The sequence below is a fragment of the Triticum dicoccoides genome, chromosome 3B, assembly GCF_002162155.2.
Source record: "Triticum dicoccoides isolate Atlit2015 ecotype Zavitan chromosome 3B, WEW_v2.0, whole genome shotgun sequence".
NCBI classification, from domain to species: Eukaryota; Viridiplantae; Streptophyta; class Magnoliopsida; order Poales; family Poaceae; genus Triticum; species Triticum dicoccoides.
In genome coordinates, this window is record NC_041385.1 from 638958720 (window position 1) to 638976269 (window position 17550).

The following is a 17550-nucleotide window of genomic DNA, read 5'->3' on the forward strand; positions in this document are numbered from 1 at the left end:
CCCGCGCCCGGTCTTTCATGGACCACACCGCGGACCCACTGCACAGCGCCAGACATGGTGTGCCGCGGCGCGCGGCGCACCGAGGACCCCGACCAGGTCGCGTGACGGAGTCGTGGGTACGCGCGGGCCCACCGCGCCCGCTAACCCATCACTTCCCGTACACCTGGCGCCCTACAGCCCGCCGTAACGCAGTGGAATCCAATGCGGCATATCCCCACAAACTTGCCTCTGTACCCTTCGAGAAATGTTTATTCGCACAAAATACCTAACCTTGTGGCCCACCAAGGGCCTATGTGGAATAATCGAAACCTCCGGTCCTTGGGAGGAAGAGTTTTAAATCGAACAGTGGCTCGCGGTTTCCCGCCCACTTGGCGCGCAATTTCCCGCTTAATTCCGCGCCGAGGGATCAGAGGGACGGGAGGCGGCCACGTCACCGATCCCGCCCCTCCTTCCCCCGCACGGCGCCGTCCGTTGGAAGGCGGGGATCCTCCCGCCGCGGGCGCGTCCATTATAAGCCGCCCCTGCCCACGACACTTCCCTCCCAAATTCCCCTTTCAAAACAAGGAAGGCCAAAATTTCTCCCCCCGAAATAAAGCATCCAATGGCCATGGAGAGCGGCGCAGAGGCCGCGGCGGCGGCGGCGGGCTACTACGGCGGCACCTGCGGGTGGGAGACGCCGAAGCGGGAGGAGTGCCGCATCCCGGCGACGCTGCCCTGCCCCGCGGCGCCGAGGAAGGCCGCCGCGGACTTCGGCACGCCCCGGCGCCCGCCCAAGAACGGCTACTTCCAGCCGCCTGACCTCGAGGCCCTCTTTGCGCTGGCCCCGCGCCGGCAGGCGTCTTGCGCGTGATTCTGCCCGCTTCGGCGGCGACGGCGGCCGGCCGCGGAGGGCTCTGTTTTGGGATTGATTTTGGGAAGTGTAGATACTCAGCCGGTTTCTCCTCTGTTGTACTATTAGCGGTAGCGGATTAGGGGTGTTCTAGGGAGCAGTAGTATGTAGCTAGGTAGGCGGGCAGGGGAACTGATATGAGCGGGGAGCTGATGAGCATATGGTTTTTGTATCGGCTGGAATGAGAAATCCTGATTTGTTTCTTGGCACTGATGCGACTGTGCTTGCTTATTGCGCACTTCTGTAGTATGTGCTCAAGTGCTGATGTTGCTGAAGTTCTGATGTTGTTCTTCATGATGCCATTTTGACGTCGATTGTTGAGCCACGATTAATTTTACTACTAAGGATCCAAGGTCAATAATGGCGGCTGGGGCGGCAACTGTAAGCTGAATGCTGCTGCTGCTGACCCTGTGCGGCCGGCTCCTCACAGAGGGAAGCGTCGCTGTATGCACTGCATGCCAGTGATTTCTTGCTTGGCTTCCATGCGAGGCATCTGACGGCGTGATCACTAATCAAGCTGTAGCTTCAAGGTTTGAAATGCCTCCTGTCCAAGCTGCAATCAGAAACCACAGTGCAGTGACTCGATCCCACAGTGCCTCCACTGTTCGTGGTTCGTTTGCTTTAGGGTTAGCTGGGCCAGCTGATTAGTATTACTCCCTCCGTCTAGGTGAGGAAGTCATTTTAGGTTGTGCACCGTGACCAAGGAGAAGGGAAAAATAAGAAAATTTAATGTTCATTTGCTAATTAATAGCATTGCATGCAATGAACTAACCACTGCATGTCGTGTTTGGTAGTCTCAAGTCATTAAAAGCATGCACACCTTATTTCTCTTATTGGTTGATATGTCAAAAAACAAGAAACGAGGTAGAATTTAATGCACCGCGCCTAAGTGTTTTGGAATTATTTGGTTTTCGTAAGGTGACTTACACACCTAGATGGAGGGAGTAGCAGGAGTTACACTAACGCTCGCAAAGTGTGGTTGACTGTCGGTCGGCACTGTGCCACTGTTTTGTTTTGTTTTGCCAAGGAGAGTTAATACAGGCGACATGAAGCAGTGCGTGGTCTTGAAGATACAATTAATGTGGGTGTGGGTGTGGGAGATCCGGCAGCATGATGTGGCTTTCTCCGCCTCGCATGCCTGCCTCCTAGCGGCTATGCGTATTGCAATGCGAGGTGTGTGGCCGTGCGTGTGACTAGTGTCAGGGCTTCATTCAGAACAACACCCCGTGGTCCTGAAACTGAAACAAATGGAGGGGAGGAGATCACGGTGACACCGACAGTCTCCGGATCCCATGAACGGACGACGACGACGCCCGCCGGGGAGAAGATAGCCCGTGAGGTGAGGTGGCCCGCGCGGCAGCGACAGAGAGACGGAGAGCCATTCTTTAACTTTGGCGTGGAACAAACCAGCATGTGATGGAAGTGCAGTCTACATGTGTGAGGCCAACTTCACCGCGCGACCCTATCCTGTCCGGGCCCGTCCGTTTGGGATAAAATGGACAAAAGAGGTGGTCCAACGCGCGGCCTCAAACGGACAAATGTTCGGATTCCGTCCGTTTTCGACCCAACCCCAGCCCAAACTTGCGCTCGGTTTGGGGTGAAACGGCCGCGCGCGGACGGCCGCGACGCACGCCATTGTCCCCCCGTGGCCCGCCTGTCGGGGACACTAGCAGTCCCTCCGCTCCCAACGCTTCACCCTCTCTCCCCGCCCCGCCCCGCCGCCGGCGCCGCCCCTATTCTCCGGCCGCCTCCTAACCGCGCAGCCCCGCGCCGTCCATATCAAACTACGTCTCGACATGGCCGTCACCACGCCCGCGCTTTCACCGTAGTTTTGGTCGTCTATCGGGGGAGGTTTGGCCGTCGCCGTCCTTGCCGGTGGCGGAGGGGACACGACTGTCGGCGACGGACCAAGGCGGATTCCGACGAGAGCTCCAGAGCGGCCAGTAGCCGGCCGGCAACCATCCCTGCTGCGTCGAGGTGATCATCGCGGCCTCTTCGCCACCACGACCGGAAGGTGTTCAACTTTTTGCCATCAAAGGTATGGACAGTGGAGATGAGTTTTTCTTTCATCACTTCCTTTGTTCGTCGGACGATTCGTCGTCGGATGATGAAGATCTTGTGGTGGCTGCACTGGTCGTTCACGACCATATTCAACGGCAGCTTCCTCGGTACAGGGGGTCACTCCCTGGCCGTGCTCCCAACCTGAACCGCAACAGGGAGAGAGGCCACGCCCTGCTTTATGCCGATTACTTTGCCAACACCCCGCTCTTCAAGCAGGATAAATTTCGTCGCCGTTTTCGTATGGCAAGGCATGTGTTCAATCGTATCCGAAAGGGAGTGGTTGCTCATGACCCATACTTCGAGTGCAAGACGGATGCCCTTGGCGCTTGGATTCTCCTCTTACCAGAAATGCACCGCGGCCATCCGCATGCTTGCATATGGTATTCCAGGCGATCTAGTGGACGAGTATGTGCGTATGAGTGAGACAACATGTCTGATATCAATGTACAAATTTTGCCAGGCCGTGATCGAGGTGTTTAGCCCAGAGTGCCTGAGGCAGCTAACTGCCGCTGATACAGAGAGATTGTTGGCGACCAACGCAGCTAGAGGCTTTTCAGGCATGCTTGGCAGCATAGATTGTATGCATTGGGAGTGGAAGAACTGTCCATTTGCTTGGCAGGGCCAGTACAAGGGACGTGTTAACGGGTGCACTGTCATATTAGAAGCGGTGGCATCGCAAGATCTTTGGATATGGCATTCTTTTTTCGGCACGGCAGGTTCTCACAATGATATCAACGTGCTGCAGCGCTCTCCAGTCTTCGCAAGGCTTGCAGAAGGCCACTCCTCACCTGTCAACTTTGAGATCAACGGCCACCAGTACAATAAGGGATACTATTTAGCAGATGGTATATATCCTCAATGGTCAACTTTTGTGAAGACAATCTTGAAACCCCAAGGTGAGAAGAGAAAGAGATTTGCCCAAATGCAAGATAGTGTTAGAAAGGATGTGGAACGTGCTTTTGGTGTGCTTCAATCCCGGTGAGGTATCGTTCGAAACCCTGCACTGTCATGGGATGAAAGGAAGCTTTGGGAGGTGATGACTGCTAGTGTGATTATGCACAACATGATCGTCGAGGACGAGCGTGATGAGAGTATCTTCGACCAAGGATTTGATTATCAAGGTGAAAATATTGAGCCCCTGCACCAAGACCCGGCCACATTTGAACAGTTTGTCCAATTCCACCGTGAGATGCGTGATTGGCACACTCATTTGAATCTTCAAAATGATTTGGTTGAGCACGCTGGGATCACATTGGCAACCAATAGATGTATTGGTTCAATTTATGTTCAGTCAAGACAATTTCGATTTGGTTGTAAAACTATTTTATTAAAGACAATTTCAATTGAGTTGTAAAACTATTTTAATTTTCAGACAAATATTTGGGTTGGAAACTAGTTTTGATACAAATTTGGGCAAAATGCCCTGACGGACAGGATGGGGCAAATGGATGCGGCCGCGCGCTGGGCCGAACGGCCACCGCATCCCAGGACAGGCCCGGACACGACCCAAAATCCTTACCCAAATGGATAGAAACCGGACAAAACGGACGTCCGTTTGGGGTCGCGCGGTGGAGTTTGCCTGAGCTTCCACTGGCACAACGGTATAGTAGCAATCTAATGATATCCATACCGTACTCATGTTTGGGATTGGTCGCGAGTAGTTGTCTTTTTTTTTTCCTGCGTTTTCTGAACGACAAGCACACCCGAGGCTTGCAGAAATGCCAGGAGGGATCCGAGACAGCAACGCGGCACCGGCGAAACTTGGAACCGGATTTGATCGACGCAGGGAATTTCGCCCTTGACGTACGGCTTTGCTCTGCTTTCCTTTTCTTTTCCGTTTAGTCGAGGGAGTTCGTTGCTGCGCAAGCGCCCCCAACCACTCCATGACACTGAGGGACACGGTCAGATCCTTCAGGCTGAAGCCAGATACGATTCGATATTAACATCACATCTAACTGGCCGCAGAAAAGAATTTGCCATTTTTGTCCCATCGCGATAGACATGTAATCGTCCCAATCTAGCACTCACAAGCGTGTAAAAGCACAGTGGGTCTGCACACATTATGTCTGTCGAATTGGACAGTGTCGGTATGTTGAATATTCACCTGTTTCCCCACTTTTCGCACTGATGGTGAAGACTTGGTCAAGGGTATATGTTCAAACAGTACCGTATTTTGTACTGTCCAGATTCGATCTTACGACTCGGCTCACACCTTTCCATGTGGTAGTGAGTGCGTGCATACAGCAATGCGCCAATGCCCCAGTGTCTAGTCCTACTGCAGTCATGTGCTTAGCCCCTGTGAAGATACGAAACGCAAACTTACGTTGCACACGCTCAGTTACATCAGAATCTGGTGGCCGCACATTATGTTTACACTCCACACATTCGGTGCCTTGGTATTTCATTTCTTGGACCGGAAGCATGGCTCGCTTTGGTGTTTTTCCTCTGTCTAAGAAAATCGAATATTCAGGTTTGTTCGACTGTATCATTTGCGTAGCTGCGTATTTAAATGCTCTTATCCTGGTAGGCTTCCCTTGGCTACCAAGACAAACACAATTTGCAGCCAGTAGCCTACTTTTACACGGGCCCCAGCTGAAATATTCTTTTTTTTTGCGGGGGCCCAGCTGAAATATTCGTAGTGAGAAAGGTGTGGCTGCTCCCGGATGTAGGCGCACCTGCATAAACAGTAAATTCAGGAGAAGAAAATAATAATCAGAAATCAGAAATTTTGGGACATCAAACTAGATCAAAAGTTTTAGCTTCTTGCGAAATTTCGTGAGCAAATAACATCCAAGGAGCCCTCACACACAAAAAATCACTACTCAAAAGTGCACAATACATTGAACATTGATGTTATTTTTGGCGAGGGCTTCTCGAATGTTATTTGTGGATGAATTTTTTAAATACATTTTTCAATCTAGTTTGACGTATCAAAATTTCAGATTTTTCGTATTTTTGAACTCACTGTTCATGAAGAGTGTAGGTGCACCTGTATGAACAGTAAATTCAGAAGAAAAAAGGGAAATCTGAAATTTTGAAACATCAAACTAGATCAAAAGTTTTAGCTTCTTGCAAAAAAAACGTGAGCAAATAACATTCAAGGAGCCCTCACAAAAAAAACCCACTACTCACAAGTGCACAAAAGATTGAACATTGATTTTGTTATTTTTGGTGAGGGCCTCTCGAATGTTATTTGTGGATGAAAATTTGAAATTAATTTTTTGAAATAGTTTGATGTCCCAAAATTTAGATTTTTTTTTAAATTTACTGTTCATGAAGAGTGTAGGTGCAGTGGCGGAGGCGGAGTCACATCCCCAAACCTGGGCACGTCAGCACGAAGAAAGTCAATTATTTTTTACTAGCCTGGCCTAGTTTACCCATCAATCTTCATTAAAATTGCTACAGGATGGACGGGGCATAGGCTATTTTGCTAAGACGTAGCTTCGCCAGTGTGTAGGTGCACCCGTGAATAGAAAATCCACTTTCGTATCATAGTACTAGATGATCACATTCACATTGAGATGGCACGAGCATGCCAATCAAATACGTACCATCTGCGGAATGAAATGAGTGTTTTCTAACTAGGTGATTGAATAGAAAATGAGGGTCTTTAGAAAAGCAAAGATATGAAGAAGAAAAGAAGGGCCAGAGTCTGCTCCACTTCAACAACCACGCAGCTGTCCCCCGTGTTTATGCTCCGAGCCTCCGACAGCAGTATCACGAACCCAAATCCTGTGGGAAAATGTGGACAAAAGTTCGTCATGCTCCATAGAATTGACCTGGGGGGCATGGTTAGCTTCAAAGATTCACAAATAAAGGCACATGCAAGGTAAACTGTGGGGGTTGATATAAGACAAGAAAGGTGTCGATTGGAGTTTTTTGCAAGCAGACAGAGTACGCCTCTTGAAGCTAACTTTCGCATGTGCAAATCATTTTTATGGGGGCTCGCGTGTGCAAATTAGGAAGTGATATTTCACCTCTTCCACTAACAAATGTAAACATTACCCCACTGTCTTATAACAATAATCTTCATATGTAAGATAAAGCTGAACAAACCACCTCTTAACAAGAACTCATGCAGATGTGTTATATGTTTTGTTCATGGCACACCAAATTATCATTTATTTGTCGGCATTTATGAGCACGATACAGTTGCATAATCATGGAAATACATAGAAATTAACCGTCTTCCACTGCAACAAATGGATCCACGTCCATAAATTAAAGATGGAGCAATACAGCTGGAGGGGAACTTTTGCTCTATGGGTGTATATACACCCTATATGAAAAAACAGTAATTAAATAAAAAGTCAACAAATTATGAATATATTTTTGGAATAAACTTCACCTTTCATTGTACCGTTGCGTCGTCGACGTCGAGCCACGCTTCCTAGGCGCCAGCCTCATGGGCACAGTCCCCTTGGGCGTGCTCGGCAACCTCAGAGTGCCCCGCACACTTTCCCTTCGTGGAACACACTCATGGCCCCATGCCCAATGACATTCTTTTTAGAGGAAAAGGGCATCTGTTCATCAGAAACAAAACCAAACAGGGTATGGTTTATTACAGCATGCGGGGGAAGATTGATGTATCAACCCTGACAACATTCAGGTTAACAGAAAAACAAAAAACAAGGCCCCAGTCTTATAGGTGGAAAACCAGAGTCTAACGAAGAGCAGATGGGCGAACAACAGATTTTTATCCCCCCATGACCACCATGTTGTCAACACCCATCGACCCTCCCGCCTTTCTCAAAGAGTATTGCAGCCACAACTCTCGTTTCCACAGCCGGGCTCTGGCATGAGCAGCAGTGGTGCTCTTTTGGCAACCTACCACAGAGACATTGTGAACCTCTCTACGCGCTCTTTGTGCCTCCCTTACATCATGCCCAATGACATCCCAACGCGACCGAGCATTGTGCTGTGTAGTTCCAGCACAACGACTTCTCCGGCGAGATCTTAGTGTCGCTCTTCATGCTCAAGAACCTAGTGTGTCTCAACATTGGGGGAACAAGTTTTTGGGCAAGATTTCCCTGGATTTCAATAAGTTGAACCGGCTCGGGTAGCGGAGGCGCTAACCGATAGTTTGGGTCCCAGCAAGCGGTTTTGTTGAGATTGGTGGCGGTAAGAAGAGGAAGCTCAGTTTTTTGGGGGAAGGGAGGAGCTTAGTTCACGCTGGAATGTAGGTCCAAGCGGATATTGTTTGTAAAAGGGGTTGTTAGTGCCACCAATTAACTAAAGTTGGATAAAAATGTGAACAAGCTACTAAATGAGGTATTTTGTGTCACAAAGGTGAAACTAATAAGGGGTAGAAAGTGAAATTAACTCAAAAAAAAAGCAGCGGACGAGCAAATGGGCCAATGCCAAGTTTTGCTATGGACCTGCACCAACTCGATCGGCCAACCACTACCACGGGTGTGACCTCCTACCATGCAGAGCACGAAGCGATCATGGCCCTATATAGACCCCGTACTCATTTCTCGGTAAGTGCACCACTTCACTTGCTTCGAGGTGCAACCAAGGCACACAAAATGGGTGCTCCTCACGGCCTCCGGCGACACGCCGCCGCCTCTGCGTGCCCCCTCCTTGCGTTCGCCGTCCTCCTCGCATTGCCGGGCCTCGCCGCCGGTGTCACCCGGCGCTACACGTTCAATGTAGTACTCACGACGTCTGTCGCCTCTTGAAGACTGAACGGTGCATGCATCCGTTATTCCTTGACCTTCGTGTTGTGTTATCTTCAGGTGGGAATGACGAGCGTGACGCGGCTGTGCGGCACCAAGAGCATCCCGACGGTGAACGGGCAGTTCCCGGGGCCGAGGCTTGACGCGCGGGAGGGCGATCGCCTCGTGGTCACCGTCCACAACCACATGAGCCGCAACGTCTCGTTCCACTGGTGAGGAACGACATCGGTACCTGTACGCATGTACGGTGCTGTATGATCTATGATGATGTTTCAGTAACGGGCATGGATGTGCAGGCACGGGCTTCGGCAGCTGCGCAACGGGTGGGCGGACGGGCCGGCGTACATCACGCAGTGCCCGATACAGCCAGGGCAGAGCTACGTGTACGACTTCACCGTCGCCGGGCAGCGCGGCACGCTGTGGTGGCACGCGCACCTCTCCTGGCTCCGCGTGCATCTCTACGGGCCTCTCGTCATCCTCCCCGAGCTCGGGGTGCCCTACCCATTCGCCGCCCCCTACAAGGAGGTGTCCATCATGTTCGGTACGTGCGTGCTCTGTTCGGGATCTTACATCTTTTTCTTTTGAGGGGTGTTCAGAGGGTGTTTGTTTTCAGAAATTTATTGGCTTAGGGACTTAAAAAAATTCCTATAACTCCCATCTAAACCAAACAGAAGGGACTTATAGGGACTTAAAGTGGGCATTTGAGACTTATGAAATAAGACTCTCAAAGAGAGACTTATAGGGACTTATAGTTGTAATATGGTCTTATAGAAACTTATAAGTCCCAGAACCAAACAGGTAAGGACTTTTCAGGACTTGAGACTTATAAGTTGGGACTAAAAAAAGTCCTAGGACTTATGAACCAAACAGGGCCTTAATCCCAATTGCTCATTGGAATGTTGTTGGCAGGCGAGTGGTTCAAGGCCGATACGGAGTCGGTGATCAGCCAGGCCCTTCAGACTGGCGCTGGCCCAAATGTCTCCGACGCCTACACTTTCAATGGGCTCCCCGGCCCAACTTATAACTGTTCGTCGTCCAAAGGTACTGTTTTTTTTACTTCTCTCCCAAATCATCAACATGGCAGGCCTGCAAGCCCACGAGTTAATAAAGCAATTCGTCTACTTATTTTCTTTGGCTAAAAGAAAACTTATTTTCTGATGAAAATGTCTGCAACTGAAATGCACGTGCCAGACACGTACACGCTGAAGGTCCGCCCCGGGAGGACGTACATGCTCCGGCTCATCAACTCGGCGCTCAACGACGAGCTCTTCTTCGGGATCGCCAACCACACGCTCACCGTCGTCGAGGCGGACGCCAACTACGTCAAGCCCTTCACCGTCAGCACGCTCGTCATCTCGCCGGGGCAGACCATGAACGTGCTGCTCACCACGTCCGCCAGCCCTTCGTCCCAGGCGTTCGCCATGGCCATCGCGCCGTACACCAACACCCAGGGCACGTTCGACAACACCACCGCCGCGGCCGTCCTCCGGTACAACGCCCCGACGCCGCCGAGCTCCACCCAGAACCTCCCCCTGCCGGCCCTGCCGCGGTACAGCGACACCAACGCCGTGGCCAGGTTCACGAGCAACTTCCGGAGCCTCGCGAGCGCGCAGTACCCGGCGCGCGTGCCGCAGGCCGTGGACCGGCACGTCCTGTTCACCGTCGGCCTCGGCACGGACCCGTGCCCGTCCAACCAGACCTGCCAGGGCCCGAACGGCACCAAGTTCGCGGCGTCCATCAACAACAACTCGTTCGTCCGGCCCAGGAGCGCGCTCCTCGAGGCGCACTACCAGCGCCGCTATGCCGGCGTGCTCATGGCCAACTTCCCGACCACGCCGCCGCACCCGTTCAACTACACCGGCACCCCGCCCAACAACACGTTCGTCGCCCACGGCACGAGGGTGGTGCCGCTCAAGTTCAACACCTCGGTAGAACTGGTGATGCAGGGCACCGCCATCCAGGGCGCCGAGAGCCACCCCCTGCACATGCACGGCTTCAACTTCTTCGTGGTTGGGCAAGGCTTTGGCAACTACGACCCCATCAACGATCCGGCCAAGTACAACCTCGTCGACCCCGTCGAGCGGAACACCGTCAGCGTGCCCACCGCCGGCTGGGTCGCCGTGCGGTTCCTCGCCGACAATCCCGGTAATCTTTATTGGACACTTGGCAATTGGCATGCTTGACTTGCCTGGACTCTTGTTTACTCGGCAGTGACCAATGTTTACTAATTCGATGCGCATCCATCCATATGTGCGCAGGTGTGTGGCTTATGCACTGCCACTTCGACGTCCACTTGAGCTGGGGACTCTCCATGGCGTGGATGGTCGACGACGGGCCGCTGCCCAATCAAAAGATGTTGCCTCCGCCGTCCGATCTTCCGAAATGCTGATCACTCCTGCAAGGGGCGAAGATCTGCGAATGTTTTCTTGCCTGCCGACTGATTCTATCTTCATGTTCGACATACCAACTACCAACTTGATCTGGACTGTTTAATTTGTAATGTTGTGCTGATTTTCTGGGAAGTCACCGGACTTTGTTTCCACGCACTTGAATTCCGTTTTGAATCCGAATAAGAAGTGACAAACTGTTTTTTCTTGGACACCTTTTCTTGGTGTGTACACACCCTGTAATATGAGTTACCGCCTCTTGATAACTTATAGTACCCCAAACATCCGACTGCGTTATAACCAAATCATACATTTACTTAATCTTCTGCAACCGTTTGTACTTTTCTGGGGATAAAGGTGCATTGTGCGAAGAATGAACTTTATAAAATTGTCTATAGACATGGAGAATTAGACTGCTGGCATGAATAAGTGAGGATTAACTAGGACATTCATTACGGCCTGTGGCGGCGTCTACGATGATTGTTTCTTCCTTTGTCACGAGTTTAGTGATGTTTTCATTGATTTTGTCCTAGGGGAGCCAATATAACGCACATGTTTTTAGCTAGTATAAAACGGAGAATTCTAGTCCTTCTGTTTGGCAAGAGGAACCTCCTGAATTCTTGTGTGTGTCATATCAAACGATGTAAGTGTTTTGCCTTATGAATAAAAACTGTCATGAAGGCTTTTCCTTTTTTTAGGATTAACTATGATAAGATGTGAGGCTGATGACGCGACAAGCATGCGAAATTTGCTGATGTAGAAGGGTTGTATGCATAGGAAAATAGGCAATTAAATGGTAAGTTGATGACCATTCGGCGTGAATGATGAGCTATATAAAAAGATAGGATGGCACGTTGATGACTTCACATACATGCATGAATTGTTGAGGTGGAAGGGTTGCATTCCTAAGAAAAATACTTTTATTTAGAAAAGGAGGATGACCCCCGGCCTCTGCATCTGTGCAATGCATACGCCCACTTTATTAATTATTTTCACAAGACCTTACAAAGTCATACATTAGTAAGACTAAAGCCGCCGTCTAAGCAACAAATATTGCTACACCTATCCAGTTGATGAAGGGGCGCAGATAGTCTGGGCCTAATACCAAACAGACATCGCAGCCAAGCTTAACATCTAAGACCTGAGACCCCAACCTAGCCACTAGCCGGGTCTGGGGCACACACTCGTCCGGTGTGCTCTCAGAGGCCGCCGCCGCCAACTGCCACCGCTCCATCTTCAGAACTGCACTGATGCATCAACCTTGCTCGGTCTAGCTGTCGTCGACACCACCACGGCGCCCAACGGCACCTCCTCCCTGCGCGCAAACAGCTGAGCATGTCGCGGTCACCACTGATACACCTCAGCGCCATGCTGCCAAGTACCACCAGCCGATACAGCTTGAAGTCCTTGGAAAATCTGTTGCGCGTAGCACCTGCCGACCAGGCATGACAAAGCTTAGTACCTGTCGGTCAGACATGACTTGACATCTCCACCGAAGCTCCGTGCACGACGAAGTTGCTCCACCTCCTGCCTCTGACTTCCAGCGCTGCTCCACAAACGATGCTCCCAAGAGAGAAATGACACCGCAGTGCCGCCATCGTTCGATCTGGAACACCAGATCCTAGGGTTTCCCCCGGAGCAACATGAGTGGGTCGACAGTAGTTACACGACAATGCCTTCATCAAGGTAACGACGTAGAACTCCGCCATCGCCTGCCATCGGCTCGGTTTTCACTGGCAACCATGTCTCCCCAACTCGCAGCCGGGACTAGATGATGGATCTCGAGATCCGATCACCAAGCTTCTGGCCGGCCACCATCGATGAAGAAGATGACCACCACCACTGGCTACACCAGCCAGAACAGATCTGCCATGGGTGCCGCCAAGCAGTCCACCAGGCCCTCGACGTCGCCGCCGATCTAAAGCCAGATGACATGCCGCCGAAGATCGCATCGCGCCACCACCCGATCTAGGCCAGCCGTCGCAGACGCCGCCCGTGGCCCGAGGCAGGGCCGACCGTCGCCGTTGTCAAAGCCAACGCCGTCGCTTCTAGATCAGCCGCACCTCCACGCATGTTGGGGCCCCGCCACCCCTGAGACGCGGGAGGGAGGAAGCCCCTCCCACCGCCGTCGGCCTCCGTGCGCAAGCCGGCGGCGTCCTCCGGCGGCGGCGTGAGGAGGGGAGGAAGATGGGCTAGGCCAGTGGCGGAGCCACCTCCCGGCGACCCCGGGCAGCTGCCCGGGCTAGTCCAAAAAATTACTACTAAGTACTACTGATAATCTATGGTTAGAAGACTTATTTCTTTGGGCAGGTAGCGGCTCATGTTGTCATAGTTCAGTCATGCTCGGGCTGCATTTATGGGCTGGCTCCGCCACTGGGCTAGGCCCGGTGGCGGCTAGGGTTGGGGAACCCCTAAGTCGCCCGAGCGGGGGGCGACGCGGGGGCTTCTTTGATAAGATCTGGGATTAATGTGGATTAATCATGATGATCACAAGTTGATGACGTAGAAGACATGCATAATTTGCTCATGTCGAAGGGTTGCACACATAATAAAATATATGTAGTGAGATGGCAAGTTGATCATTTGTATTCTCAAACAATTTTCGGGGCTAAAAATTAACTTCCACAAAAGTAAACTCTTATGTTTTGGGTGTGCCAATGACAAACAGAATCACTATATAAAACTATAAGTTGTCAGGCAGGTGTGCTGCTGTTCCAGTATCTCGAGGTACTCATCTTTGAAAAAAGCCTAAATATAGTTGGAAGGGGAAACTAAAACTAAGTTTTTGAATCATTCTTTTGCAAAAACCTCTGTATTTTGTGATGCTTATCCATTCTATCTTATCTACATCTATTCACAGGGTCAGCAGTCAGTGTTTGCAGCATGTCTGATCAAAGTGACAGCCATAACCAGTCAGAGGAGCAGATTCACATGAGTGAGGGCACTAGTCCCTCTAGCACCTCAGATGATGACAGCAGGAGCACCCCAAGCAACTTCCCAAAGCTGCCACCAGGGCCAGAAAGAAGAGAACTTCAGACTCTAAGGATGAAGACTATGTGGCAGTTGAGGATAAGGCCACTTCCAAGAAGAAAGTGCTCAAGAAAGAATATGGCACAGCTGCAGCCACCAAGCCAAGACTAAACAGGAAGGTCCTTGCCAAGGGGACACCTATGCTGAAAGTCAGAGCATCAACTCAAGAACCTGAGAAATCTGATCCCAAAAAGGCTGCTGTAGAAGGGAAGAAGAGGAAGGAAAGGGTCAAGAAGACCATGGCCAGAGTTGTTGGATAGGCTTCCATGATGGAAGAGGAAGAGGAAGAAGAGGCTGCTGCTCCAGCACCCAAGGCTCAAAAGCTTATGGGTGATGCTATTAGGTCAGGGGCTGCATCATCAAAGCCCAAAGAAGCACCCAAAGCTGCCTCCAAGCCCAAGACTGCACCTAAGGGGAATACCAGAAACATACCAGCTGCTGAGAAGAACAAGGCCCCAGTGCCTGAAGTTGTTGCTGAAGAGGAAGAAGATGAAGAACATATCTTGAGAAAGTTGAAGCCAAAGATTCCAGACCACAATGATGCTCATCCTGTGGCTGAGAACATGAAGCTGAGGAAGGATGCATGACTCAGACAGTGGAGGTTGTCTGATCCTTATGCTATCAGGAGAAGGACTGCTGTTGACTACAGGTTCCACACTAAAGAACAACATGATTTCTATGAGACTGTGCTGTTGGACAAGAAACCTATAGTTTGTGACATGAGGTGGGTGGACTGGAAATACATGAAGGAGAATGAGGAACACTATCCTGGTGTGCATGACAGTTTTAGTGCTTGTGGAGTTGCAGACTTTGTTGGACAGAAGTTCACAGAGTGGAATTATGAGCTCATAATGCAATTCTACTCCACAACACACTTCTATCCAGATGGCAGGATAGTATGGATGTCTGAAGGTACTAGATACCAATCAACTATTGAAGAATGGGCAAATCTGATCAATGCACCTAAGGAGAAAGAAGATGACTTGGATGTCTATGCCAAGAAGAAGATGGATCACAATTCTATGTCACACATGTACAAGGAGATCCCAGATAAAGCTCTTGAAACTCATAAGTTTGGATCTGTACATTATCTTCTGTCAGGACTGCCAACTATCAACTGGATCCTCAGGCATACACTCTTGCCCAAGTCAGGTGACCACAACATGATCAGAGGCCATGCAATAAACTTGCTACACTTATTTGATGTGCCACAGAAGTTCAAGGTCATGAGCCTCATAGTTGAGACTATCAAGAGGACAGCAGCTGACCAGAAGAGAAGCTGTGGGTATGCCCCACAGATCAAGGAGCTGATTAACTCCAAGATAGGCATAGGCACATACTTGTTGGACAAGGAACACATGCCTATCTTTCCAGACTTTGAGGATAACCAAGTGGTTATGAATGAAGATGAACCATCTTCTGTGCATGCTCAAGCAAAGAAGGAGAAGGCAAGGACAGAGAAGGCTACCAAGATGCCAATAATGGAAGAGGCATCTCAGTACTTTTTGAAGAGCAAACAAGACCAACTAGGCTACTTGATTGCATCCACTCTGAGGATTGAGAAGGGGCTGGCCACCTTGACTCAAAACCAGGAGAGCCTGGATAGGATCATGGAGCAGAAGTTCTATGACTTGGATGTGAAGGTAACTGAGATCCAGTCTATTGTTGAGCAGCTTCAGGATGATATGCAGGAGAGGAAGGGAAAGACAACCACTGATGCATTTGCCAGAGTGCCTAGAGCTCAGAGGTCAGTTGCAGTGCCAGTGACAGACACCAGAGCCACTTCATCTGCACCAGCTATAGCTCCTACAACTCCAGTGCAACCAGCTCCAGCACCTACTCCTCCAGCTCCATCCACATCAATTGAAGTCTTCATCCAAGGAGCCATCTCTACACCACCACCTGAAGATCAAGCCTAAGAGTCGTTCTAGTACTATGCATTTTCTATGAACTTTTTGGTAACTTGTTGCCAAAGGGGGAGAAAAATGTATAGATCATAGGCTTCGAGAGAAAGTGTTGCTTTTTTGTTCTCTCTTGCTTTGGTGGTTGAACTTTATTTGCTTGTTTGAGATACCTTACGTTCGTCTGATACCTGGATGATCATGTGTTTGATCATATGCTACATTTATGCTTGTTGGATGACATTATCCCATTTATCTGTATATGACCTTTCACTTTGCTTGGTGATGAGTGCATGTATCCAATCTTTATTATTTTGAGCGCTCCACCAAGATGTATGTGACATGAAAGAGTAACCCATGAGCCTAACTCCTTGTGCATTTGTAGTCCAAAGCAAATCTTAAACTATGCACAAATTTAGGGGGAGCTCTTGCTTATCACATACTTCTCAAAGCGACAATGTTTTTCACTCTTATTATTATTTGTCGAAGCTTTGATCTATATGTTGTCATCAATTACCAAAAAGGGGGAGATTGAAAGTGCAACTATCCCTAGGTGGTTTTGGTAATTCCTAACAACATATATCTCATTGAGCTAACATCATTCCAAGACGAACATTTCAAGAAAAGCTCAATGAATGGCATGGCATGGATGAGGAAAGTGGATCCCTCAAAATACTAAGGATAAATGGATTGGCTCAAGCTCAAAAGCTCAAGACTCTACATTTTACATTTTAGTGATCCAAGATCACATTGAGTCTATAGGAAAAGCCAATACTATCAAGGAGGGATGAGGTGTTGTTTAATGAATTTCTTGCTCCACAGTGCTTAGTGATATGCTCCAAAAACCCTCAACTACTTTCTCATATCCATATATGACCTAAACCAAAAGTCAAACTCGGCCCCACCGATTCTTTCTATCCGGCACCACCGAGTTTAGATGTCATAGCCACTGCCACAAACCCTAGGCAAATCGGTCTCACCGATAGGGATCTCGGTCTCACCGAGATGGGATTGTAATCTCTCTGTTTCCCTTCGTAACATTTCGGTACCACCGAGATGAGCAATCGGTCCCATCGAGATTGCAATATAAACTCTCTATTTCCTTTTCGTAACATTTCGATCTCACCGAAATGAGCGAACCGGTCCCACCGAGTTTTCCTGACCAACTCTCTGGTTAGCTTATTACCAACACCGGTCTCACCGAGTTTGAGTAATCAGTCTCACCGAGATTACGTTATGCCCTAACCCTAACCATATTGGTCCTACCGAGTTACATGTCGGTCCCACCGAAAATCCTAACGGTCAGTCTGACCGAGTTTGTTGATTCGGTCCCACCGAGATTGGTAAATTGTGTGTAACGGTTAGATTTTGTGTGGAGGCTATATATACCCCTCCACCTCCTCTTCATTCGTGGAGAGAGCCATCAGAACAAGCCTACACTTCCAACTTGCTGTTTCTGAGAGAGAACCACCTACTCATGTGTTGAGGCCAAGATATTCCATTCCTACCATATGAATCTTCATCTCTAGCCTTCCCCAAGTTGCTTTCCACTCAAATCTTCTTTCCACCAAATCCAAATCCTGTGAGAGAGTTGAGTGTTGGGG

At 49.7% G+C, this 17550-nt stretch overlaps 2 protein-coding genes across 2 annotated transcripts; both read left to right on the forward strand.

Annotated features, from left to right (window-relative positions):
* Window positions 1-554: 554 nt before the first annotated feature.
* On the forward strand, window positions 555-1127 carry LOC119281714 (cyclin-dependent protein kinase inhibitor SMR5-like). The gene has a single exon (XM_037562175.1). The coding sequence runs from the start codon at window positions 602-604 to the stop codon at window positions 848-850; it is 249 nt and encodes an 82-aa protein (XP_037418072.1). The 5' UTR covers window positions 555-601; the 3' UTR covers window positions 851-1127.
* Window positions 1128-8457: 7330 nt separating this feature from the next.
* LOC119277572 (putative laccase-5) lies at window positions 8458-11299 on the forward strand. Its single transcript, XM_037558854.1, has 6 exons — window positions 8458-8601; window positions 8689-8840; window positions 8925-9169; window positions 9538-9669; window positions 9820-10773; window positions 10887-11299. Exons 1-6 carry the CDS (start codon window positions 8479-8481, stop codon window positions 11015-11017), a joined length of 1737 nt encoding a protein of 578 aa, XP_037414751.1. The 5' UTR covers window positions 8458-8478; the 3' UTR covers window positions 11018-11299.
* The last annotated feature ends 6251 nt before the right edge of the window (window positions 11300-17550 follow it).

Excerpts from the sequence above, each read along its gene's own strand:
- LOC119277572 (XM_037558854.1), top strand. The coding sequence starts at position 8,479 with ATGGGTGCTCCTCACGGCCTCCGGCGACACGCCGCCGCCTCTGCGTGC. Across the intron at positions 8,602-8,688 it reads CCCGGCGCTACACGTTCAAT|GTGGGAATGACGAGCGTGAC; the intron begins GTAGTACTCACG and ends TGTTATCTTCAG. Across the intron at positions 9,670-9,819 it reads TAACTGTTCGTCGTCCAAAG|ACACGTACACGCTGAAGGTC; the intron begins GTACTGTTTTTT and ends TGCACGTGCCAG.
- LOC119281714 (XM_037562175.1), top strand. The coding sequence starts at position 602 with ATGGCCATGGAGAGCGGCGCAGAGGCCGCGGCGGCGGCGGCGGGCTAC.